Source organism: Podarcis tiliguerta (assembly GCF_965153285.1).
Source record: "Podarcis tiliguerta genome assembly, chromosome: 18".
Lineage (NCBI taxonomy): Eukaryota > Metazoa > Chordata > Lepidosauria > Squamata > Lacertidae > Podarcis > Podarcis tiliguerta.
In genome coordinates, this window is record NC_139551.1 from 7,943,517 (window position 1) to 7,969,788 (window position 26,272).

Below are 26,272 nucleotides of genomic sequence, written 5' to 3' on the forward strand. Positions count from 1 at the left end.
GGCACCATGTGATGGTGGTGGCAGAAGTGATCTTATATGGCTTTTGGTGGTGTTACGGTAAAATCTGGGTGCGAGGCTGCTCTGCCACCCAGCTCGTCGGACTAAGTCCGCGGGTCCCTGCGGAGGAAAATGAGCTCAGCCGGAGACAGGAGCAAACTGCAGAAGATCCAAGTTTATTGCGCAACAGGTTCAAGGCGAGATTGAACAGCGAGAAAGGGGTGACATGAACTTTTGAAACTTCCCTCCATGTCCCAGAATACAGTGCAAAATACATCCCAGTTACATCATGAATACATTAAGAAGAGGTTGGGTTACACAGATTACATCATGAATACATTAAGAAGAGGTTGGGTTACACAGGATTAACATATGGAGGAGGGAGGGGGGAATATGCAGAGCTGGAGATATGCGCAGATAAGCACATCCTGAGTACCAGTGATGAGAAGACAATGGTCCATGTATGCATAGTCTGCCACCTGGCATTGCCCAGAGGAAAGGCTTGGCAGAGTGATTTGCCAGGATTAGGGTCTTGACACCTTGCTTGAGGGATTATGGAGGACAGGGAAGGTGTCATGGAATCCTAGAGAATTTGAGCAAATTGGCACGTTGATTTTCTAGGAATTTTATAGATTTTAGTCCCTTTTGTCATTGACAATTGGAAATAAATGGATATATTGTAGCGAAGAAGGAGGTGAAGAAGACATGCCCCCCCTTCCGTATCAGGTGGAAAAGAGGGGGGACTTGTTAAAATTGTGGGATGGGGGCCTCTCCATCCATCTCTGAGGCTCAGCCTTTGAATCGGCCCCCTGCCTGCTTCTCTGCCCCCCTGGGACAAACCACCCCCGAGACCCAACAACCTGATCATTTGGGGTGGGTTAAACTGATGCAACGTCACCTTGGACCGGGCACCCCCAACCTCCGGCCCTCCAGATGTTTTGGCCTACAACTCCCATGATCCCTAGCTAACAGGAACAGTGGTCAGGGATGATGGGAATTGTAGTCTCAAAACATCTGGAGGGCCGAAGGTTGGGGATCCCTGCTTTAGACCTTCACTGAAACACAAGCCCGTTCAGATCGTTCTTATTTTGTAAGCGGCTTTTTCTTTTATATACAGTGGTGCCTCAGGTTAAGAACTTAATTCGTTCTGGAGGTCTGTTCTTAACCTGAAACTGTTCAGCACCACTTTAGCTAATGGGACCTCCTGCTGCCGCTGCGCGATTTCTGTTCTCATCCTGAAGCAAAGTTCTTAACCCGAGGTAATATTTCTGGGTTAGCGGATTCTGTAACCTGAAGCGTCTGTAACCTTGAAGCGTATGTAACCCGAGGTACCACTGTATAGGTAAAGGTAAAGGTACCCCTGACTGTTCAGTCCAGTTGTGGCCGACTCTGGGGTTGCGCACTCATCTCGCTTTATTAGCCAAGGGAGCCGGCGTACAGCTTCTGGGTCATGTGGCCAGCAGGACTAAGCCGCTTCTGGAGAACTAGAGCAGCGCATGGAAATGCCGTTTACCTTCCCGCCGGAGTGGTGCCTATTTATTTACTTGCACTGGCGTGCTTTCGAACTTCAAGGTTGGCAGGAGCAGGGACTGAGCAATGGGAGCTCACCCCGTCGCGGGGATTCAAACCGCCGACCTTCTGATCGGCAAGCCCAAGAGGCTCAGTGGTTTAGACCACAACGCCACCCACGTCCCATATGTGTGTGTGTGTGTGTGTGTGTGTGTGTGTATATATATTTGTTTGTTTTTTCAAATTAAAATTTTACAGTCGCACATCGAACATACAACATGAAAAGAAGATTCCGAAGAATCTCCTAGACTTCCCTCTTCCCCTTTGTGGGTCTTATCGTTAATCATTTCCTCCTTCATCTTTTATGATGATCCAAAATCTTCTACCTTCTCTGTTGTGTCTAAAATTCACCATGAAACTACACGGGATATTCCAATCCTGCTAGCAGTTTTTAACTGTTTGCAATGGTTTTTAAGACAAGTTATAGATTTCCCCCATTCCTTATTAAAATTTTGGTCTTCCTGATTTCTGATTCTTCCGGTCATTTGGGGCCATTTCGGCATAGTCCATCAAATTGATTTTCCATTCTTCTCTGGTAGGGACTTTTTTCCAATGAGCGGGAACTGCAACGAAATGTTGCAGCATGATCCGCACCCCTCCAAACCCCCCACCCCCCAACTAAATCTGCAAAATAAAAAACGGGCAAATGCTTATGTTTGGGACTTACTCCCGAATAAATGTTCTGGTTTTTTTTTAAAAAAAGAACACAAAACACAGAGGCTGCCAAGCGCCTTTCCCTTTAACCAAGAAGAAAACCTGGAGTTGGAGGTGCAACCAACGAGTCGCAAGGCTAGAGCGGACTTTCAGTGGGAGGGCATGTGACTCGCTCGCCTTCGGACTACAATTCCCGAAAAGTCCCGCGAGAGGCTGGCTGGGTTCTCTGGAAACGGCGCGGGCGGGCGCCGAGCTGCCCTTGCGCCGCGCGCGGAGACGTCGCCCCGTCATGGCTCCCCGCATCTTCCCCATTGTCAAGTGAGTCGGGCGGGCGGGTCTCCTTTGATTTCTTTGCGTTTTAATTTCTTTTTCCTCCTTACGTTCAATGGGGAGCAAGGATGAGCAGGTGGAAAATGCCTCCTGGTTCTTTTGGAGCTTTTTGCAAAGAAAAACACCCTTCTGTCCCACCCCTATTTTATTTTGGCATGTTCTGAGCTGAAATGTGCATTTTAAAATGAAATAAAAACCTCCTCCCTGTGCATTTCGATATGCCCAGAAATATTAAAACAGCTTTTATTCCTTCTTTGGTTGCTATGGCTAGGGGCTGCTGCAAATAAATATTACTCTGATTTTTCTTGGGTTAATAATGTTGGTGCTGATCTCACTGTCATAATATTTATTTCATCACCTCTCCCCCTGATCACAAAAGGGATCACATTTTGCAAAATATGTCTTTCCACCATCATCTGTTGGATCCAAACAGTCCCTTCCATTTCACTGGCAAAAACTAACTGTAACTGGCAAATACTAACTGGGGTAACTGTGCCCCTGAAGGACCAGGTGTGCAGCCTGGGAGTCATTTTGGACTCACAGCTGTCCATGGAGGCGCAGGTCAATTCTGTGTCCAGGGTGGCTGTCCACCAGCTCCACCTGGTACGCAGGATGAGACCCTACCTGCCCGCAGACTGTCTCTCCAGAGTGGTGCATGCTCTGGTTATCTCCCGCTTGGACTACTGCAATTTGCTCTACGTGGGGCTACCTTTGAAGGTGACCCAGAAACTGCAATTAATCCAGAAGGTGGCAGCTAGACTGGTGACTGGGAGCGGCCGCCAAGACCATATAACACTGGTCTTGAAAGACCTACACTGGCTCCCAGTACGTTTCTGAGCACAAGTCAAAGTGTTGGTGCTGACCTTGAAAGCCCTAAACGGCCTCGGTCCAGTATACCTGAAGGAGCGTCTCCACCTCCATCGTTCTGCCCGGACACTGAGGTCCAGCTCCAAGGGCCTTCTGGCGGTTCCCTCACTGTGATAAGTGAAGTTACAGGGAACCAAGCAGAGGGCCTTCTCGGTGGTGGCGCCCTCCCTGTGGAACAGGGATACAAATAAAAATTATTATTATTATTATTATTATTACAGTGGTACCTCGGGTTAAGAAGACATCTGAAGGCAGCCCTATTCAGGGAAGTTTTTAATATGTGACATTTTAGTGTATTTTTCATCTTTGTTGGAAGCCGCCCAGAGTGGCTGGGGAAACCCAGCCAGATGGGCGGGGTACAAATAATAAATTATTATTATTAGAACTTAATTCGTTCTGGAGGTCCGTTCTTAACCTGAAACTGTTCTTACCCTGAGGTACCACTTTAGCTAAGGGGGGCCCCCGCTGCTGCGTGAATTCTGTTCTCATCCTGAAGCACAGTTATTAACCCGAGGTACTATTTGTGGGTTAGCGGAGTCTGTAACCTGAAGCGTCTGTAACCCAATTCTGTACTACAATTCTGTGATCCTATGATTTTTCTGCTCAGGTTCCTGGTCAAAGGTGGTCTGGCAGGGGGGGCCATCTACGTGGTTTACAGCCAAGGTTTGCTGAGCGGGGGCGAGGAGGGGGCCCAAGCCCTTCGTAAAGCCCAAGAAGCGCTCCCCCCAGCTGTAGAAGAATGGGCGAAATATTTTGGCTGGAAGGTAAGAGCTCATGGGAGCATTTGTCTGCTGTTACGGTAAAATCTGGGTGCGAGGCTGCTCTGCCACCCAGCTCGTCGGACTTAGTCCGCAGGTCCCTGCGGAGGAAAATGAGTTCAGCCAGAGAGGAGCAAACTGCAGAAGATCCATGTTTATTGCGCAACAAGGTTCAAGGCGAGATTGAACTGTGAGGAAGGGGTGACATGAATTTTTGAAACTTCCCTCCATGTCCCAGAATACAGTGCAAAATACATCCCAGTTACATCATGAATACATTAAGAAGAGGTTGGGTTACACAGGATTAACATATGGAGGAGGGAGGGGGGAATATGCAGAGCTGGAGATATGCGCAGATAAGCACATCCTGAGTACCGGTGATGAGAAGACAATGGTCCATGTATGCATAGTCTGCCACCTGGTATTGCCCAGAGGAAAGCCTTGGCAGAGTGATTTGACAGGATTAGGGTCTTGACACCTTGCTTGAGGGATTATGGAGGACAGGGGAGGTGTCATGGAGTCCTAGAGAAATAGAGCAAATTGGCACGTTGATTTTCTATGAATTTTATAAATTTTAGTCCCTTTTGACATTGACAATTGGAAATAAATGGATATATTGTAGCGAAGAAGGGAGTGAAGAAGACATGCCCCCCCTTCCGTATCAGTTGCACTATGGTTTTCTTGAGTATTATTATTATTTATTAAATTTTAGCATCTGCTCACTCTGTTTTTTTGCCACAGCGACTCAAACCGGCTTACAGATCATTTAAGCAAAAAGCCGATGCATGCACACCTTAGAACTAGCATTTTAAATAATCAATAAATCCAAAAGGCAGTTCTCTTAAAAAAAACAAATAAATCTAGATTGAAACACCCCACCCATGCATTAAGCCCATAGATAATTGAAATCCAAAGGTTTTATGAAAGAAGGAATGTTTTTTTCCTGGCACCTAAACCTATGTAATGATGGCAAACTTGTTTGTGTGAGTGTATATATATGTGTGTGTATGTGTGTGTATATACACACCGTATATACAGTGGTGCCCCGCAAGACGAATGCCTCGCAAGACGGAAAACCCGCTAGACGAAAGGGTTTTCCGTTTTGGAGGTGCTTCGCAGGACGAATTTGCTATGGGCTTGCTTCGCAAGACGAAAATGCCTTGCGATTCCAGGGGGTTTTTTCCCTCCCCACCTTTTTCCCAAGCCCCTAAGCCGCTTAACAGCTGTTCGCTAAGCCGCTTAACAGCTGATCTAAGCCGCTTAACAGCTGATCTAAGCCGCTAATAGCCTTTTAGCAGCTAATCCTCTAATCCCTTACGCCTTTAATAGCCGCTAATAGCCTTTTAGCAGCTAATCAGCTAATCCCTTAAGCCTTTAATAGCCGCTAATAGCCTTTTAGCAGCTAATCCTCTAATCCCTTACGCCTTTAATAGCCGCTAATAGCCTTTTAGCAGCTAATCAGCTAATCCCTTAAGCCTTTAATAGCCGCTAATAGCCGCTAAACCGCTAATAGCACTAATCCGCTAATGGGCTTGCTTCGCAAGACGAAAAAAACCGCAAGACGAAGAGACTCGCGGAACGGATTCTTTTCGTCTTGCGAGGCACCACTATACTTGAGTATAAGCCGATCTGAATATAAGTGGAGGCACCTAATTTTAACACAAAAAAACCCTGGAAAACATATTGACTCGAGTATAAGCTGGTTCACCCCACCACAAACCTGGTGGTGGCGGCAGCGGCGGAGGAAGAACTAGCAGCCTGAAAGGTATTCAAAGAAATTGACAGAAAACTAAAATACTCTTAAAGATTTCAAAAGGAAGCATGACAGAGGAGGCCAACTGCAGAATGTGCACTTAACCCAGCAAAGATAATATATATAATTTTTTAAAAAGATCTTAAACGTTTCAAAAGAAAACCTTACTGAAGGAAGTCGGGTATAAAATTGTATTTATTTTATTCATATATAAATTGTGTGTGTGTGTGTGTGTGTTATTCAAATAATAAATTATTATTATTGTTTAGGGAAGCTTTTAATGTTTAATAGGTATTTTAGTGTTTTGTTGGAAGCTGCCCAAAGTGGCTGGGGAAACCCAGCCAGATGGGCGGGGTATAAATAATAAATTATTATTATTATTCATTAAATTTATACATTGCCCTTCATCTGAAAAGCTCCAGGTGGCTTCCTGCAGCCCTGACCATTGCACGAATGCTCTTTGGGGCTGGTGGAATCCAGTGGCATTGATGGCTGACAGGTCCATAGAATCATAGAATCATAGAGTTGGGATAGACCACAAGGGCCATCGAGTCCAACCCCCTGCCAAGCAGGAAACACCATCAGAGCACTCCTGACATCTGGTTGTCAAGCCTCTGCTTAAAGACCTCCAAAGAAGGAGACTCCACCACACTCCTTGGCAGCAAATTCCACTGTCCAACAGCTCTTACTGTCAGGAAGTTCTTCCTAATGTTTAGGTGGAATCTTCTTTCTTGTAGTTTGGATCCATTGCTCCGTGTCCGCTTCTCTGGAGCAGCAGAAAACAACCTTTCTCCCTCCTCTGTGTGACATCCTTTGATATATTTGAACATGGCTATCATATCACCCCTTAACCTCCTCTTCCCTACACCTGCTCCCTACACCTGCTCTAAACAGGTTCCCTACACCTGCTCTAAACAGAGATTCCTAGGTCTTGAACCCAGAACCTTTTGCAATGCAAGCTGTTTTCGAAGGCGCCACCAGCCTTTTTTATATGCCTTGCTTGTGTTCTTCATTCCTCCAGCTCCCGGCTGTCCCAAAGACTGAATTCTCTCTCTGCAGCTACTGGAACTCAGGTAAGGCTTTTTAATTCAACCCGTTGTTGTTGTTTAGTCGTTTAGTCGTGTCCGCCTCTTTGTGACCCCCTGGACCAGAGCACGCCAGGCACTCCTGTCTTCCACTGCCTCCCGCAGTTTGGTCAAACTCATGCTGGTAGCTTTGAGAACACTGTCCCACCACCTCGTCCTCTGTCGTCCCCTTCTCCTTGTGCCCTCCATCTTTCCCAACATCAGGGTCTTTTCCAGGGAGTCTTCTCTTCTCATGAGGTGGCCAAAGTCTTGGAGCCTCAGCTTCAGGATCTGTCCTTCCAGTGAGCACTCAGGGCTGATTTCCTTCAGAACGGAGAGGTTTGATCTTCTTGCAGTCCATGGGACTCTCAAGAGTCTCCTCCAGCACCAGAATTCAAAAGCATCAATTATTCAGCGATCAGCCTTCTTTATGGTCCAGCTCTCACTTCCATACATTCAACCCCTGATGCATACCAATTCCTATTATCTTCTCCCCCCCCCCTCCCCCGGGCAAATATGTGGGTAAACCGTACACAGAGCGAGTCTGCCCCTGCGGCCTGATAGATGTGGAAACTGTCTCTCACATCTTGCTACGATGTCGTTTTTATGAGGATGTGTGCTCGGTCTTTATCACCCCTGTTATACAGAAAATTCCAAGTGGGTCTGAACCTCAGTGCTTAAAATCCCTGATAGAGGTTAAGGATACAGTGGTACCTCTGGTTGCGAACGGGATCCGTCCCGGAGCCCCGTTCGCAACATGAGCAGAATGCACCCCGCGTCTGCATGTGCGCGGGTCGCAATTAGCCGCTTCTGCGCATGCGTGTGACGTCATTTTGAGCGGTTCAAATCCTCCGCTCATCCACAAAGCTCACTGGGCCACTTGGGCCCGTCGCTGCCTCTCTCAGCCTAACCTACCTTGCGGGGAAATCAGATGGGGAGAAGAACTGTGTACACGCTGTCAGGAGTTCAGCCTACACTCGAGTAGGACCCTGGCAGAGACACATGCCCGACTGGCATCTTCTCTCCCTCCTGGTCTTTTGTTTGGGAGCTTCAAAAGCTTTCTTCTGCCCAAACATCACAGCAACTGATGCCAAAAAACATCAGCACACTTAGGGATCTGCAGAGTCTGCACAACTTGCGAGACAGACCTCAGCAACTCAGCATTTTGGCTAATCTACTTTATTTACATATAAACACACACGGAGCACTGCAACATGGCTCCCTCTCTCTCTAGCATCAGACAGCAAAGAGAAAAAGAACAAAGGACAAAAGTCCCACTTCACGGAACACAGTAACACAAACATCCTGTCTCCGTCACTTCCCACTCTGTGGAGTCAAAACATACACCGTCATGTGAACAATCCCATGACTGCAATCATGGAGCGGGAATTCTAACACTAAGTGGGTATTAATCACAGAATCATAGAGTTGGAAGGGGTCCCTTGGGTCCCGGGCAACTTTTGTTGTTGTTGTTGTTGTTGATGATGATGATGGTGATGATTAAATTTGTATACTTCACTATATTCATGTGGGAATGTTGTGGATAGTAGGAGAGGATATGTTGATTAAATATTACCCTTCGCTCACTCAAATTAGTGAGCTGATAGTAGAATACATACCACTTCACGGAACACAGTAACACAAACATCCTGTCTCCATCACTTCCCACTCTGTGGAGTCAAAACATACACCGTCATGTGATAGACAACAATCCCATGACTGCGGTCACGGAACAGGAATTCTAACATACGCCACCTCCGAGCTCCTTGGAGGGGGAAAAAGGTGGGATAAATGCAATAAACAAACAAATGGAAACATGCCCTCCCCCTGCACAAAAACAGGGGGAAAGATACACAGACTGTTTGATGGGGACTGAGCATGCTCAGTGGCTGCAGATTGCTAACTTGACTGGCAGTGGGGGAATGGAATTCTCAGCAGGGATATCAGTCCGTGCTGCAACTTTCCGTTGCAGTTTCTTGCTTTAATTTCCTTGTTGTTGTTTTTCTGCAGGGGTTCGGACGACAATCGGCGCTCTCTCCGTAGCCCCCACCAGGGCCAGTGAATATACCCAGAATGGATGGAAGTACATGAAGGGCCTCGTCAAATGAAGCCTCTCTGATAAGGCCCCCTCTTGCCGCTTTTAATGGGGAGGTTTTCAGCACCAGAGTCTGGCCCCTGTTTCTCAAGGGCTGCAATAAAAGACTTTATAAGAAGAATAAGACTAATTTATTATTTATACCCCGCCCATCTGGCTGGGTTTCCCCAGTCACTCTGGGCGGCTCCCAACAGAATATGAAAAACACGATAAAACGTCAAACATTTAAAACTTCCCTAAACAGGGCTACCTTCAGATGTCTCCTAAAAGTCAGATAGTTGTTTGTTTCCTTGACATCTGGTGGGAGGGCGTTCCATAGGGCGGGTGCCACCACCAAGAAGGCCCTCTGCCTGGTTCCCTGTAACCTCACTTCTCGCAGTGAGGGAACTGTCAGAAGGCCTTTGGAGCTGGACTTCAGTGTCCGGGCAGAATGATGGGGGTCGAGATGCTCCTTCAGGTATACTGGACCTTTGAGGCCGTTTAGGGCTTTAAAGGTCAGCACCAACACTTTGAATTGTCCTCAGAAATGGATACGTGAACCCAATTCCTGTTATATTTTGAATATTTTTATTTATGTTAAATATAAAGAGGCAAACATTGACCGTGGATAGAAAAGACTGTCCAGAATATATACTTTTTTACTAATAGCTTAGTTTTGTTTCTGTTTACCGTAATTTCCGCTCCACAACACGCAGTTTTTTCCTCCTAGAAAGTAAGGGGAAATGTCTGTGCGTGTTATGGAGCGAATGCCTACGGATGGCGGGGGAATCTGCTGCAGTTTTGAGCAGTCTGTGGCTCGCTTTGAAACAGTAAAGCGGGTGTAAGCGGCTCCTGGCAGCGAGCCGAGCCGGGGAGGAGGGAGAGAAGCAGAGCGGGGTTGGCTGCTTTAAAACAACCCCCTGCAGTTTTTTGCTGTCCGATTTTGGAGTAGACACTGTAGGGGCTGTGTGTGTGTGAGAGGCATCGTTCTCCTTCTTTTGCTTCCCGTTCACCCCCCCAGCGCCCCTGCGACTTCCAGCGCCCCTGCGACTTTAGGGCGACTTTAGCACGGATCCACATGGATCCTCAGGATTTTTGCATTGGGCTACCCCAAACTCAACCGTCCGATCACATGTCTGTGGCCACAGCATGAACCACAAAAATCATACATCCACTGTTTCGTTTAGAATATTTTTTTTTCTTGTTTTCCTCCTCTAAAAACTACATGCGTCTTATGGTCTGGTGCGTGTTATAGAGCGAAAAATACGGTAATTTAAATCCTGCCACTTCCCCAAATTCTTGGATCTTTTCTATCACTCCAGGAAGAGAATTTTTTGGATCCTCCACCGTAATTACTGGGCTGAGGCCGTTTAGGGCTTTCAAGGTCAGCACCAACACTTTGAATTGTGCTCAGAAACGCACCGGGAGCCGATGAAGATCTTTCAGGACCGGTGTTATGTGGTCTTGGCGGCCGCTCCCAGTCACCAGTCTAGCTGGATTAGTTGTAGTTTCCAAGTCACCTTCAAAGGTAGCCCCATGTAGAGGGCATTGCAGTAGTCCAACTACTTTCAACTGCACCCGGGCGGCGTCGGACCTGCTGTGTGTTCAGTGCCGAGTTAATTAAGCTTTAGTTTATGTGGGGAAACTAAACCCCCAAAGAATTTTGGGAATTGTAGTTTGATAAGGGTGCTGAGAGTCGTTAGGAGACACACACACACACACCGTTCCTCACAGAGCTACAATTTCCGGAGTGCTTTTACTCTTTGCAGGGAACTCTGGGAATTGTAGTAGTGTGAGGGCAACGGGACAGCAATTGGGTGGGTGGCACCCAATGCGCACCACAGAGCAGGGGAGAATGGAAGTAGTTCTGGGCTGTTGTTTGCCTGTGTGGGGAAAAGGCTTATGCCTTATGAGGAACGGCTAAGGGAGCTGGGCATGTTTAGCCTGGAGAAGAGGAGGTTAAGGGGTGATATGATAGCCATGTTCAAATTATATAAAAGGATGTCATATAGAGATGGGAGAAAGGTTGTTTTCTGCTGCTCCAGAGAAGCGGACACGGAGCAATGGATCCAAACTACAAGAAAGAAGATTCCACCTAAACATTAGGAAGAACTTCCTGACAGTAAGAGCTGTTCGAGAGTGGGATTTGCTGCCAAGGAGTGTGGTGGACTAAACAACAACAACAACAACACTGTGGTGCAGTCTCCTTCTTTGGAGGTCTTTAAGCAGAGGCTTGACAACCAGATGTCAGGAGTGCTCTGATGGTGTTTCCTGCTTGGCAGGGGGTTGGACTCCAGTCTTCCGTGAATTTCTGGTCCCACCGGTTTCGAATCCTTCCTGTTAGTTTATCAATTCTGCATAGTCCATTAACTTCATTTTCCATTCTTCAATCGTCGGTAATTCTTCTTGCTTCCATTTTTGGGCCAGTAATATTCTTGCTGCTGTTATTGCATATAAAAAGAGCTTATATTCTTTTCTATTTATATCACTCCCCACAATGCCCAGTAAAAATGCTTCTGGTCAAATCTGGCCCTCTTTGAAAAAAGCTTGGGCACCCCTGGTCTACACAGATTTGGGGGTGACCCCACAAAACCCCCACCCACTAGGCATCAAGGCTGCTGCTCTCCGGGGCATTTTGCCCCTTGATTTGCACAGCCACGCCCCCACAGCCTATTTTTTTGGTCACAAAAGAGTGTGACGGAACGATGGCGTGCTTCCTGGTAGCTGGTAGCATTTATTTGCAGGAGTCTATCAACAAGGATGGAGAAGATTGAATCTGGATTCAGTGTGACAACAGATAAGAGAACTGGACCCCAATTAGAACTGTACCCCAATGAACAAAAAGAATTTCAGTGGGGATAAATGCAATGTTCTACACGAAGGAATGTTAGGATCCCCAACTCTCGGATCAGGACCCTGGCAGAGACACATGCCCGACTGGTCGATCGGAGCTTCAAAAGCTTTCTTCTGCCCGAACATCACAGTAACTGATGCCAAAAAACATCAGCACACTTACAGATCTGCAGAGTTTTTTTGCAGCTGCGTAACAGAACTCAGTAGCTCAGCATTTTGGCTAATCTACTTTATTTACATATAAACACACACGGAGCACTGCAACATGGCTCCCTCTCTCTCTAGCATCAGACAGCAAAGAGAAAAAGAACAAAGGACAATAGCCCCACTTTACGGAACACAGTAACACAAACATCCTGTCTCCGTCACTTCCCACCCTGTGGCATCAAAACATACACCGTCATGTGATAGACAACAATCCCATGACTGCAATCACGGAGCAGGAATCTTAACAATGAAGAACAAATCTAAGCTTTCTGTGTAAATATAAGATGGGGGACACCTGGCATGCTAGCAGTGCATGTGAAAAGGATCTAGGGGTTTTAGTAGATCACAGACTTAACATGAGCCTACATCAAAAAAGGCTAATGCTATTCTAGGCTGCCTCAACAGAAGTCTAGTGCCCAGATCAAGGGAAGTCATAGTCCCACTCTATTCTTCCTTGGTTAGACCACACCTGGAATCCCGTGTCCAATTCTGGGCACCACAATTTAAGAAGGATGTTGACAAGCTGGAAGGTGTGCAGAGGAGGGCAACCAAGATGATTAAAGGTCTGGAAGCAGCCTTATGAGGAACGGTTGAAGGATCTGGGTATGCTTAGCCTGAAGAAGAGGAAACTGAGAGAAGATATGAGAGCCATCTTCAGATATTTAAAGGGCTGTCACATGGAAGAAGGAACAAGCTTGTTTTCTCCTGCTCTGGAGGGTAGGACTCGAGAGCCAGTGTGGTGTAGTGGTTAAGAGCAGTGGACTCGTAATCTGGTGAACAGGGTTCGCGTCTCCGCTCCTCCACATGCAGCTGCTGGGTGACCTTGGGCCAGTCACACTTCTTTGAAGTCTCTCAGCCCCACTCACCTCACAGAGTGTTTGTTGTGGGGGAAGAAGGAAAAGGAGAATGTTAGCCGCTTTGAGATTCCTTCGGGTAGTGATAAAGCGGGATATCAAATCCAAACTCTTCTTCTTCTTCTTCAAGTTGCAAGAAAGGAGATTCCAACTCAACATCAGGAAAAACTGACAGTATGAGCTGTCCCAACAATGGAACGGACCCCCATGAGAGGTGGTGGACTCTCCTTGGAGGTTTTTAAACAGAGGTTTGAAGGCCATGTGTCATGGATGCTTTAGCTGAGATTTCTGCATTGCAGGTGGGGTTGGACTAGATGACCCTCAGTGTCCCTTCCAACTCTAGGATTCTGTGAGAAGCTGCAGGCTCAGGAGATTCAAACATAGCCCTGTGGACTGCCTTTGGAAGGAGTTGGGACTCTATATAATGGTTTCGTACTCCTGCCGCAGGGATTCAATATAGATCTCCTCGTGTTCCCAGTAGAAGAAAGCATGCTGGTTCTCTGGGCGCTGGTTGAGAGAAATCTTCTTATCGGAAGCCCTCGCCGCTCTCTCATCTGCAGGAAATGAGGGAGAAAACACTCAACTTCTCTCTCTTAAGAGGCAGGGGATAGAGAGGTGTGCGCTGCCTGGATGTTTTGGAATTCAGAAGTGCTCGTCCAAAGCAAGCCATGTTTTGCATGTGCTATGTAGAGTAACGTAAAGGGACCCCTGACCATTAAGTCCAGTCGTGGCTGACTCTGGGGTTGCGACGCTCATCTCGCTCTATAGGCCGAGGGAGCCGGCGTATAGCTTCCGGGTCATGTGGCCAGCAGGACTAAGCCACTTCTGGCGAACCAGAGCAGCGCACAGAAACGCCGCTGACCTTCCCGCTGGAGCGGTACCTATTTATCTACTTGCACTTTGACGTGCTTTTGAACTGCTAGGTTGGCAGGAGCCGGGACCGAGCAACGGGAGCTCAGCCTGTTGCGGGGATTCGAACCGCTGACCTTCTGATCGGCAAGTCCTAGGCTCTGTGGTTTAACTCACAGCTCCACCCGCGTCCCTCTTGCTATGTAGAGTAGCCCCACTGAAATACATGGATATGACTAGCTTAGGTCTATTAATTTAAATGGGTTCTACTTTGAGTAGAACTTAGTTGGATGTAGCAGCATGATGATGATGATGATTTTATGAAGATTACCCGCTCTGAGACCCCACAGCTAATTCTCCCCTGACCTCCTCGCTGGCCCAAGTAGGACCAATTCAGCCAACTAGCCCTGGTGACTATCTAATGCTTATTAGATGGATTTTCCCCAAACTGATTTCTGAGATTTGAATTTTACTGTTATTCATGTTTTTATACTGTAGTTTATGCTCCTTCTACAATTAAGTGTTTAAAATTTGTTGTTAGTCCTCCTGAGCCTGGTTTCCTGAACTGGGAAGGATGAGGTATAAATAAAGTTTATTATTATTATTATTAAAGCTATCATTTGAAATAGCCAAACTGAAATGCACCCTTTGTTTGAAAACGTCTCTGAATTTTGCAGCTCGCTTCGCCTTACCTTGCCCACGGTTGGTAAAGATCCAGAAAGGGTTCTTACACTGCAAGACAGGCCACGGGGGGGGGGGGTTAAAAAGTGTCTGAAATGCACCTTCCCCCCCCCCCAAAGTACCTGTTTCGGTTTCGACCGTCCTCCCAAAGAGGAAGATGGTTGCTGCCATCATCGCGGCCAAAGTCAAAACCATCAGAAGGACGGCCCACCAGCGTGTCTGTGGAGAAACAGGGCATTAATAAATCAGTAGGTCGTGGTTTCCAAATCCAGACAGTTGTGTTCTCCCAGCCAGGGTGAAAATCTTAAACTGGGTATCAGAGGCGGGTTCCTCACACCTAACTGGAGATAGATTGCATCTGCAAGCTAAAGGATGCCCTCCATCACTGAACCACAACTAGAAGAAGAAGAAGAAGAGTTTGGATTTGATATCCCGCCTTTCACTCCCCTTCAGGAGTCTCAAAGCGGCTAACATTCTCCTTTCCCTTCCTCCCCCACAACGAACACTCTGTGAGGTGAGTGGGGCTGAGAGACTTCAAAGAAGTGTGACTGGCCCAAGGTCACCCAGCAGCTGCATGTGGAGGAGCGGGGAATCGAACCCGGTTCACCAGATTACGAGTCCACCGCTCTTAACCACTACACCACACTGGCTCCTTCCAGTGTGGAGGGCCCTCTGATTTTCATAAGCCCTCCCTTCTTGCTATGGGTCTGGGCATGGGTCTTTGCCGTCACCTCCCTCCCATGTTGCAGGGGGCTGGATGACCCTTAGGGGTCCCTTCCAACTCTATTGTGCTGGTCCCATGGGTCACCTGAGAGGCGAGGTCCAAGTCTGGTCCATGGTCAAAGGTGCAATGTGGAGGCAGTCCGTAGTAGCTGAAGCTGGGTGCAGGGCAGGGAGTCGGGTGAAGTCAGGAACAGGCTTGCAAGCAGGGAGACAGGGCGGGTCAGGAGCTCAGGCAGGTAAGCAGGACAGGGTTCAGGCAGGAACTAGCAACCAATAATGTTGCTCCCGCAACTTGGGACTGGGGCTGGCTGGCTTTTATCTGCCCCAAGGCACAGGGCGGCCCCGATCCTCTGGTGACTCGCCTCTCCTTGCCTGTAGGCGAGCCCTCCGCCTCTCTGCCCTGAGCCTCTGCAGCTCAGGAGGGGTTGGAGGGTTACCAGACCCAGAGGCAACCTCAGCTTCTCCTGACGGGACTGAGAGTGGAGCACCTGCAGGCAATGGGTCCTCGATCACCTCAAGAGCCAGAGCACTCAGCTGATGCCTGTACCTGGGGACCCAGCACAGGTGAGGACCCTTCAGGATCATTCCCAAACTCCCGGCTCAGCTGGTTCTGGAGGCAGGGAATCCTGTGCAGGCTGGGATCCCTCAGGTTCAGCCTCCGAGTCCGAATCCCAGGCCATCACATCTATAATTGTATGGAGATACTGGAGACTCTTGAGAGTCCCATGGACTGCAAGAAGATCAAACCTCTCCATTCTGAAGGAAATCAGCCCTGAGCGCTCACTGGAAGGACAGATCCTGAAGCTGAGGCTCCTAGACTTTGGCCACCTCATGAGAAGAGAAGACTCCCTGGAAAAGACCCTGATGTTGGGAAAGATGGAGGGCGCAAGGAGAAGGGGACGACAGAGGACAAGATGGTGGGACAGTGTTCTCGAAGCTACCAGCATGAGTTTGACCGAACTGCAGGAAGCAGTGGAAGACAGGAGTGCCTGGCGTGCTCTGGTCCAGGGGGTCATGAAGAGTCGGACACGACTAAACAACTAAACAACAACCACAGCAAAGGGCCAGTGGTGTAGCGTGGGTTGCCAGTGCACGGGGCTGTATGGAGGGAGGGAAACGGATGGAGCATGCATGAACATTCAACTCCCTGGAAAAGACCCTGATGTTGGGAAAGATGGAGGGCACAAGGAGAAGGGGACAACAGAGGACGAGATGGTTGGACAGTGTTCTTGAAGCTACAAACATGAGTCTGACCCAACTGCGGGAGGCAGTGGAAGACAGGAGTGCCTGGCATGCTCTGGTCCAGGGGGTCACGAAGAGGCGGACACGACTAAGCGACTCAACAACAACAACTGGAGACTGAAGCTGGGACTCTTACTGCATAGAATTGTAGAGTCGTGAGGGACCCTGAGGGACATCTGCTCCACCCCCTTGCCACGCATCTTTTGCCCAACGTGGGGCTCGAACCCACGACCCAGAGATTCAGAGTCCCACCCTCTACCGACTGAGCTATCTTCTCACTGAGCCACGGAGGGTCTCTGAAACCTCACCTTCATCCAGGTGGCGACGTCTTCCATCTCGATGAAGTCCAGGATGAAGTTTTTCACCCGCGCGACTGGCCCGTCCTCATCGACGAATCGGCAGATGTGGAATTTGTCGCAGTAGCCGGCCTTGCCCCCACACGGCGAACCCGGGATCAGCGGGATTTCGGAGCCGTTGAAGAAACGGCCCCAGGCGGCAGAGGCAGTGCTGGCACATGTGTCGGCTCTCCCTGGCAGCAGTCGTTTAGGAAAAAGGGAGTTAGCCAAGACCTGGCGCCAAAAACAACAAGGCTCAGGGGCCGGCCAATTTCAATTTTATTTTTCTCGCCTGCCTGGCAGGTCTCCTCTCCAGGGCTTTCCCCCAGCAATCTGAGACTACACCTGCATGAAGCTATCTTCTCTTCTGCTCTTTTCATGCCTCTCCTGATTCTGTGAGGCCAGGGGGAAGAAGAGCTGGTTGCAGCAGAAGGAGAAGACACCCGTGACTACAGCTGGACTCTTCTCTGTCTCTTGGCCTCCCACCTCTCTTGCTTCAGCCTCCGGTTTTGGGCTTTTCTCTGCCACAGACTCTTCCAGCTTACTAAACCCTGTTGCCTCTTCAGATTCCGACACCTCCTGCTCCTTCTGACCACTCATCGCCATCCCACCACCCCTCCCAGGGCTCTGAGCAGTTTTCCTTTGGGGGCTCCCTAGGGGGTTCCCCGGAGACCCTGGTGGTGCTGTGGGTTAAACCACAGAGCCTAGGACTTGCCGATCAGAAGGTCGGCGGTTCGAATCCCCGCAATGACAGGGTTGCTCAGTCCCTGCTCCTGCCCACCTAGCAGTTCGAAAGCACGTCAAAGTGGAAGTAGATAAATAGGTACCACTCCGGTGGGAAGGTAAACGGCGTTTCCGTGCGCTGCTCTGGTTCGCCAGAAGCGGCTTAGTCCTGCTGGCCACATGACCCGGAAGCTGTATGCTGGCTCCCTCGGCCAATAAAGCGAGATGAGCGCCCCCCCTTCTTTGTAATAAGAGATGCTTGTAGAGTTTGGTTTTTGCAACAGTATCACCACCATAATACATTTGCTTAATTAAAAAAAAAAATGAATTAGGACCTGGAAGCTGGCAGCATAGCTGGCACTTCTCTCTCAGGGAATCGGTGACGCAATCGCACTGCTCCAATTCGTGCCGCGTGCAGAGGGAGCCCACACAGAGCTAGAAAGAGACAGAGGGAGGAAGGCTCTCAGCTCCCAGTATTTGGAAGGCAGAGTGCCCCAGGAAATTGGAGGCATCCCCCTGGACGTCACGGCCAATGGCCAATAGCCTCCAACTCTGTGAAAACTCACCCCGTTCAGACACACCCGGGACCGCATGCCGCAGAGGGTGAAGTTTGCTTTCGGAAGGGGTGGCGGGCACTTTGCTTCTGCACCAGAGCAGGTGCTTTCTGAAGCGCAGTCGGTCTCCGCCTGGCATCGCTCCCCCCGGGGTTTGGGGGCACATTTGTGGCTGCAGCAGAGTCCCTGGCTAGGGCTTAAAAAACAACAACACACATACATGAAAGAACCATCCAATATGCTCTGCAGAATCCTCAACTGGACCACTCTGCGGACTTATTATTTCCACTCTAATGACATTCTCCTGGTATGCCCCACGGAGGACCTTAAGGTCCACAAATGACAACATTCTGGAGGTCCCAAGTCACAAGGTGGTTAGGTTGGTCTCAACTAGGGACAGGGCCTTTTCAGTACTGGCCCCGACTTGGTGGAACGCTCCATCACAAGAGACCAGGCCCTGCGGGACTTGACATCTTTCCGCAGGGCCTGCAAGACAGAGCTGTTTCGCCTGGCCTTTGGTTTGGACTCAGTCTGACCCTTATGTTTCCCTCCCCTTATGGTTTTGACTTTTAAAATGAGGCTGCATTTTAAATTGCATTTTAACCTGTATTTTAAATTGTCTTTTTCTTTTTTTCTTATTATGTTTTTACTGGAATTTTATTGGTGTTAGCCGCCCTGAGCCCGGCTCTGGCCGGGGACGGTGGGGTATAAATAAAATTATTATTATTATTATTATTATTATTATTATTATTATGTCTTTGAGTTAACATCTTACATCAAAAACCTGACAGTACCAAACTATCGAAGGCTTTTCACCAAAGCCAGACTAAATGTCTTCCCCTCTGCAGTGCTGGATGGCAGGTTGAGAGGAGTTCCCTACCAGGACAGACTTTGCTCGTGTGCTCAAGACATCGATTCCATAAATCATATTTTGTTGCATTGTGCAAAGTATGAGCAAGCCAGGGCTGAACTGATACTACCCTTGCTGGTACCTTTGCCGGGAAAATCAGAGGCTCACTATGTCAGGTTCCTACTGGAAGACTGGACAAAAGCCAAATCGTTGGCAGTGGCAAGGTTTTTATCGGTGGTTGCAAGAACAAACGAGCCCTATATTCCAAACAAAGTGCTTGATTAACCTGGAGGTAGGCTGTATGAACTCTGTATTGATTTGTAATGTTTTGTTGGGTCTCTGGACCGTAATAAAGATTGATGATGATGATGATTCTGGCTGTTCAAATGGAGTTCATATGAATCCCATTTCAAGCTCTTCTCTGGAGAATGGAAGTTGGGGAGGAAAGCAGAGAGCCAGTACCCTTAGCTATGGATGTTCTCTTGCAAAACTAGAAATCTAAGGTGGGTGAGGAAACTGATGATCTCTTAGGCTCCTTCTTTAGCTACAGTGGTGCCTCGCAAGACGAAATTAATTCGTTCTGCGAGTTTTTCTGTTGAGCGAGTTTTTTCGTCTTGCGAAGCACCACTGCATTTAAACACTGACAACGGCGGGGAGGGGCGGGGAGAAGCAGGACAGCTGCCGCAGCCAGTACCTCGGACTCACCCGCGCCTTGTGGCCACCGCGCGACGCGGCTGCTGGAGGGCGGCGGGGCTCAGGAGCGCGACTCTGGCTGCAACGCTGGCTGCTGGCGGCAACGGCTCTCTCAGAGGAGCGTGCGAGGGCGGTGGGCAGCGGCGCGAGGCAGCCGGAAGGTCGGCCGTCAGCCGGAAGGTGGGAGGGAGCCGGAGGAGCGGGGAAGCGAGCGTGCGTGCGTGCAGTGACCGTCGCCATGACAGGAGAGGCAGGGCCGTTTCGTCTAGCGAAGCAAGCCCTTAGGTACCCCTACCCGTACGGGCAGGGGTACCTTTACCTTTTATGGAGCTAGATGACCTTACCGGAAGGATCCGCGACCAGAAAGAAGAGGAATATCAAGAAGAAATTTAAAGACTATTTGAATAAATATTGTATTAAAAATTAGAAGTTACTTGAAAGTACCAAACAGGCCTAGGATTAAATTAGGAGCTAGTTAAATAAATGAGATTTAGAAGGTCAAGAAAAGTTAAGAAATCTGATTATAAATGGAATATCGTTTTTGGAATAATGATATTGGAAAACTGTTACATTCAGATACAAGGAAAATCAGATGGGAGGGACTAGAGGAAGTCAAATAATATGTTTAAGAGATTGGAAGTTTAATTAATTAATTAATCTGTGTTGTTTACGTGTTTGTTGTTATATTTTTTCTTTTTATTCGTCTTACTGGTTTTATTTGTTTTTTTAATTTTTGTGTTACTTGTTTTACAGTATGTGTCACATTTGAATGAAACTTAATAAAAATTATTGGGGGGGGGGGAATAAGAGGAAGAGGCAAAACAGGGAAAGGAACAGATGAGCATAGCTGTCAACTTACAGATTTGAAAATAAGGGACCAGCAGCCTCGAAAATAAGGGATCAGCAGCCAAAATAAGGGATTTTCCAGGCACAGGTATGTTCAGCTTCTGAGCCCCTCCGAGCCAAAGGCAGAAAGCCCAGCCAGCAGCCAAACGAAGCCTCAAGCGGTGGTTCCCACAGCGCAGCAACCCGGCAAAGGGGATGCAGCAACGGAAACCACCGTCACCTCTCCGCTGGGAAGCGCTGAGCAAAGGCGAGTCCCCAGGCAACGCGGCCTATTTGATCGGCGCAAGGCATGCAAGCTCCACCCCCAGTCGTTCTTAGACTCCTTATTGGGTGAGCAACGCAGCCAAGCAACACAGTTGGAGCCTCCCTCCTCCCTGGCCGGCAGGCAGGGAGGGAGAGGAGCTGCTTCCTTTGAAACCCGGGAAATTTAAGGGACATCATCAATAAGGGGCAGCAGCGGGACACAGCGCTGGGATAAGAGACTTTCCCAACAAGTAAGGGACGGTTGACAGCTATGCAGATGAGCTTGTGGAGTACCAAGAGAGGATGGAGGAGAGATTTAATGGTGAGGACCAGAAGCACAAGTTGTGAGAGCAAAGGGCAAAGCGAGCCACATGTCCCCACCGTTACCTGCACAGAACTCCCGGCTTCAACCGGCACCGGATCCCGCTGGGCTCTGCCGCACCATAGCAGCAGGGGTCTGTGGCATCATTGCCAACGTCACATTCCTCTCCTGGGTCCATAATCCGGTTCCCGCAGATGGGGCGGTCTGTTTCTAGAAGGAAAATGTCAAAGAAGAGGTTGTGGAGAAAAGATGCAGTTCTGGGATATATCCAGACTCATGTAACCAACGTGCTTAATCCTAATTAATGCATGAAGGGGTTAAGACCATAGAGTAAGCTGTCCTGCCAGGCTTAGCTAGGTCACACACCCCTCAAGAGCCAGTGTGGTGTAGTGGTTAAGAGCAGTGGACTCGTAATCTGGTGAACCGGGTTCGCTTCCCCGCTCCTCCACATGCAGCTGCTGGGTGACCTTGGGCCAGTCACACTTCTCTGAAGTCTCTCAGCCCCACTCACCCCATAGAGTGTTTGTTGTGGGGGAGGAAGGGAAAGGAGAATGTTAGCCACTTTGAGACTCCTTAGGGTAGTGATAAAGCGGGATATCAAATCCAAACTCTTCTACTCTTCTTCTCACCTTACCAAACTTTTTGTTCTCCCACTTCCACCATGTGAACCCTACCAGTAAGGGGTCTAAGCTGGGGGCTCTAACCACTTGGCTTTAGCAAGCCATTTTTGTGTTTTTATACATATGATTTAGAAATATTTTACCATTTTGGGAACCTAAATTAAACTGTCTGCGTTTTTTTGCTGCTGCTATATGGAAAAACACATGAAACTGACCTTTGGAAAGTTTGTAAGTAAACCATTTGTAACTTACCAAATATGTGGTTTCTTTTTATGGTAAGGGAGGGGGGGGCTTTGGGAAGGGGATATTTTAAAGGTCTAACAACCTATATTTCCACAATTTACTTTGCTGCATATTTTAAATCTCTGCTGGAGATCTCTCACCAAAGAAGACTTGCCCCAAACCTGGATAATCCAGAGAATTCTCCTTTTATTTTACCATAATCTATAGCATTTTTGGGACGTGGGTGGCGCTGTGGGTAAAAGCCTCAGCGCCTAGGGCTTGCTGATCAAAAGGTCAGCGGTTCGAATCCCCTCGGCGAGGTGCGCTCCCGTTGTTCGGTCCCAGCGCCTGCCAACCTAGCAGTTCGAAAGCACCTCCGGGTGCAAGTAGATAAATAGGGACCGCTTACTAGCGGGAAGGTAAACGGCGTTTCCGTGTGCAGCTCTGGCTCGCCAGAGCAGCAATGTCATGCTGGCCACGTGACCCGGAAGTGTCTCCGGACAGCGCTGGCCCTTGGCCTCTTTGAGTGAGATGGGCGCACAACCCTAGAGTCTGTCAAGACTGGCCCGTACGGGCAGGGGTACCTTTACCTTTACCTATAGCATTTTTACTTTTAACCAAATATAAACTAACACATTGGCTCTCACATTGCCTGATTTCTTAGGATTCATCCACACTTTTGCTTGACCCAGATTCTGGTTGGATTGTGTCCTGATTAATTCCCAGGAGTCCGAGAGCTTTTCTTTTCGTTTCACAGCTGTGCCTTGCGAAAATCGGATCATACCTGCAGAACTGAATCTTATAGGATGTGCAGGAAATCCAAAGAGATATAGAATCATAGAGTTGTAAGAGACCCCCCAAAGGGCATCTTATCCAACCTCCTGCTATGCTGGAAAAGATATTGTTTACTGAGCTTCTCAGTAAGTCCTACTCAGAGTAGACCCATTGAAGTCAATGGGCGTGGCTAACTGAAGTTTGGTCATTTTGATGGGCCTACTCTCAGTAGGGCTTTAGTTCAATATAATGCTGTGTGCTTTTCAAACTGCACTGGCTCCCGGTAGAGTAGAGGGTCAGATTTAAGGTGCTGCTTTTGACCTTTAAAGCCTTTCACAGCCTAGGACCCTCGTACCTACGGGACCGCCTCTCCCGGTATGCCCCACGGAGAGCCTCAAGGTCCATAAATAACAACACCCTAGTGGTCCCGGGCCCTAAGGAAGTTAGATTAGCTTCAACCAGAGCCCAGGGCCTTTTCACCTCTGGCTCCGACCTGGTGGAACGCTCTGCCTCATGAGACCAGGGCCCTGCAGGATCTGATTTCTTTCCGCAGGGACGGCAAGACAGAGTTGTTCCGCCTGGCCTTTGGCTTGGAGCCAATTTGATTCCCTCCCCCTCTTTCTTTTTTCCTTTCCTTCTCCTCCTGCGATGAGGCTACATTTTAATATTTTAATGTTCCATTATTTTAATGTCGTGTTTTATTTTTGTTTTTAAGTTGTAATCATTCATCTTGTTTTTATTATAATGTAAGCCACTCTGAGCCTGGCCTTGGCTGGGGAGGGCGGGGTATAAATAAAAATTATTATTATTATTATTATTATTATTATTATTATTATTATTATGGAAAGCGCATCTGGAAAATTGCAATGATTTAAATGCAAATTTTTATGCGTTTAAGAAATTAATAATTCTGCAGACAGTGGAAAGTGGACTGAAGATTCTCTTGGGCCCCATGGAAGGAAAATACAGTGGTGCCTCGCAAGACGAAATTAATTCGTTCTGCGAGTTTTTTCGTCTTGTGAATTTTTCGTCTTGCGAAGCACGGTTTCCCATAGGAAATGCATTGACGGTTTCCCACAGGAATGCATTGAAAAAGGTGCAAGACGTTTTCGTCTTGCGAAGCAAGCCCATAGGGAAATTCGTCTTGCGAAGCAACTCAAAAAACGAAAAACCCTTTCGTCTTGCGAGTTTTTCGTCTTGCGAGGCATTCATCTTGCGAGGTACCACTGTAGCCTGATCCGTCCCTTCCTACTTTTGACAGCCCTAAATAACTCATCCCCCTACCAATTCAGCCAATATAAGGCAGCGGGTTTAAACAAGCACCCAAGGACAGTCAGGCGCTCTCACCAACAAAACAGGTGTCCTTCTTGAGCCTCAGGAGGTTTGCAATGTAGGCGCGGCTACAGGGGGAGAATTTGTCATTGTTGAATTCTTCCCCATCCGTGGCATAGCTGAACATCAGGTACTTCCCCTTGGTGGTGTCGATGTGGAAACTGGAACACTCTTTGCTCTCGTCGTGCTGAAAAACAAACACCCTCTTCGTAGTAAGTTCGTTGATCCCCTACTGGTGAGGGGATCCCCGACCTCCCGCAAAAGCAAAAATTTAACCTTCTGCTGTTAGGCAGAGATCAGAAGAAGACCCGGACGGTCGCCAGATTCTGTGTACAAATCTGTAGGCGCAGAAAATCGCCCAACTCAAAATAGTCTGGCATGGAAATCCCCAAACTCGGTTCCATGGGTGACTCACACTTCAAAATGACCTTGACAGATTAGAGAACTGGGCCAAAACAAACAAGATGAATTTTAACAGGGGGAAATGTAAAGTATTGCACTTGGGCAAAAAAAATGAGAGGCACAAATACAAGATGGGTGACACCTGGCTTGAGAGCAGTACATGTGAAAAGGATCTAGGAGTCTTGGTTGACCACAAACGTGACATGAGCCAACAGTGTGACGCGGCAGCTAAAAAAGTCAATGCAATTCTGGGCTGCATCAATAGGAGTATAGCATCTAGATCAAGGGAAGTTATAGTGCCACTGTATTCTGCTCTGGTCAGACCTCACCTGGAGTACTGTGTCCAGTTCTGGGCACCACAGTTCAAGGAGGACACTGACAAACTAGAACGTGTCCAGAGGAGGGCAACCAAAATGGTCAAAGGCCTGGAAACGATGCCTTATGAGGAATGGCTAAGGGAGCTGGGCATGTTTAGCCTGGAGAAGAGGAGGTTGAGGGGTGATATGATAGCCATGTTCAAATATATAAAAGGATGTCACATAGAGGAGGGAGAAAGGTTGTTTTCTGCTGCTCCAGAGAAGCGGACACGGAGCAATGGATCCAAACTACAAGAAAGAAGATTCCACCTAAACATTAGGAAGAACTTCCTGACAGTAAGAGCTGTTTGACAGTGGAATTTGCTGCCAAGGAGTGTGGTGGAGTCTCCTTTTTTGGAGGTCTTTAAGCAGAGGCTTGACAACCATATGTCAGGAGTGCTCTGATGGTGTTTCCTGCTTGGCAGGGGGTTGGACTCGATGGCCCGTGTGGTCTCTTCCAATTCTATGATCACGAAAGGAAATGGCGTGGGAAGCTGGCTTTTTCCACGCCAGAAAAGCAACAAACTTACGTAGGCGCCCAGGCTGTGTCCGAGCTCGTGGGCAAGCGTGACGTGGATCATCCTCGGAGGAAGGAGCTGTCCATATTTCTGCAACGTGATCAGCCCCGTGTTCATCGAGACCTCCTTGTCTTGGAAAGTGCGCTGCTTCGAGCAAATCCCTCCAGAGTCACCTGGGAGGTAGATTTAAAAAGGTAAAGGACCCCTGACAGTTAAGTCCAGTCGCAAACGACTCTGGGGTTGCGGCGCTCATCTCGCTTTACTGGCCGAGGGAGCCGACGTTTGTCCACAGATAGTTTTTCCGGGTCATGTGGCCAGCATGACTAACCTGCTTCTGGCGAACCAGAGCAGTGCACAGAAACGCCGTTTACCTTCCCGCTGGAGTGGTACCTATTTATCTACTTGCACTGGCGTGCGTTCGAAGTGCTAGGTTGGCAGGAGCTGGGACTGAGCAAAGGGAGCTCACCCCGGCACGGGGATTCGAACCGCCAACCTTTTCGATCGGCAAGTCCAAGAGGCTCAGTGGTTTAGACCACAGCGCCACCCGCGTCCCCAGAGGTAGACATTAACAAGGGGAAAAAAAACCCAACTTGAGAGATCATGGACATTGGAGGTCAAACCATCAGGCCACGGATCTCAATATTGTCAACACGGATTGGCAGCAACTCTCCAGGATTCCAGGGTCTTGTTCCTGCCCTGCCTGGAGATGACAGGGAACAAACCTAAGGTTCATCCTTTAAAGATAATGTAAGATTCTGGTCCTTGTGAGGCAGAAGAAATCAAAGAAAGATGGAAAGTGGCCTTAAACATCAAAAGCAGGGTCTTGGGGGGGGGGGGTGTGAGAGAGAAAAAACTTACCATGTCCCCCTGTTCTCTGAGTCCCTGTCAAAAAATCCCAACCTGTTTTGTGGTTCTAAATGTGTGTATGTGTTTAAGGCCCTATCCTCTTATTTATTGTTAACTTATTCTCGTTTGTGTCGCCAGTGTTTTGGACGTGTTGTTGGTTT

General features: G+C 48.3%; 2 protein-coding genes and 1 long non-coding RNA gene across 5 annotated transcripts in view; 1 reads left to right on the forward strand and 2 right to left on the reverse strand.

The window, feature by feature from the left end:
• LOC310668653 overlaps positions 1-5,302 on the reverse strand; it is a 169,316-nt gene extending 164,014 nt beyond the window's left edge. The window contains exon 1 of the long non-coding RNA XR_014506758.1: positions 5,203-5,302. This is a non-coding gene — a long non-coding RNA (uncharacterized lncRNA). The remainder of the gene's footprint in view (positions 1-5,202) is intronic.
• On the forward strand, positions 2,438-9,211 carry MICOS13 (mitochondrial contact site and cristae organizing system subunit 13). 2 transcript variants are annotated; one of them, XM_083422009.1, is made up of 4 exons: positions 2,438-2,538; positions 4,025-4,181; positions 6,950-7,001; positions 9,003-9,211. In XM_083422009.1, exons 1-4 carry the CDS (start codon positions 2,510-2,512, stop codon positions 9,098-9,100), a joined length of 336 nt encoding a protein of 111 aa, XP_083278135.1. In that variant the 5' UTR covers positions 2,438-2,509; the 3' UTR covers positions 9,101-9,211. The 2 variants fall into 2 exon arrangements, with proteins under 2 accessions (XP_083278135.1, XP_083278136.1); XM_083422010.1 differs by lacking the exon at positions 2,438-2,538 and adding an exon at positions 2,604-2,626.
• Positions 9,212-12,133: 2,922 nt separating this feature from the next.
• The window catches only part of LOC310668355 (disintegrin and metalloproteinase domain-containing protein 10-like), a 28,808-nt gene continuing 14,669 nt past the window's right edge, over positions 12,134-26,272 (reverse strand). For both annotated transcript variants that reach the window (XM_083421515.1, XM_083421516.1), the window contains exons 9-17: positions 25,278-25,438; positions 24,005-24,176; positions 21,107-21,251; positions 18,100-18,283; positions 17,869-17,968; positions 16,784-17,004; positions 14,633-14,729; positions 13,091-13,534; positions 12,134-12,849 (exon numbers count right to left, since the gene is read on the reverse strand). In XM_083421515.1, coding sequence (XP_083277641.1) covers positions 13,398-13,534; positions 14,633-14,729; positions 16,784-17,004; positions 17,869-17,968; positions 18,100-18,283; positions 21,107-21,251; positions 24,005-24,176; positions 25,278-25,438 — 1,217 coding nt within the window. In that variant the 3' untranslated portion in view covers positions 12,134-12,849; positions 13,091-13,397. The remainder of the gene's footprint in view (positions 12,850-13,090; positions 13,535-14,632; positions 14,730-16,783; positions 17,005-17,868; positions 17,969-18,099; positions 18,284-21,106; positions 21,252-24,004; positions 24,177-25,277; positions 25,439-26,272) is intronic.

Bases quoted from the DNA above. Each gene is read 5' to 3' on its own strand.
- MICOS13 (XM_083422009.1), top strand. From the start codon at position 2,510: ATGGCTCCCCGCATCTTCCCCATTGTCAA. The intron at 4,182-6,949 runs GTAAGAGCTCAT...TCATTCCTCCAG, and splicing joins CGAAATATTTTGGCTGGAAG to CTCCCGGCTGTCCCAAAGAC. The intron at 7,002-9,002 runs GTAAGGCTTTTT...GTTTTTCTGCAG, and splicing joins CTGCAGCTACTGGAACTCAG to GGGTTCGGACGACAATCGGC.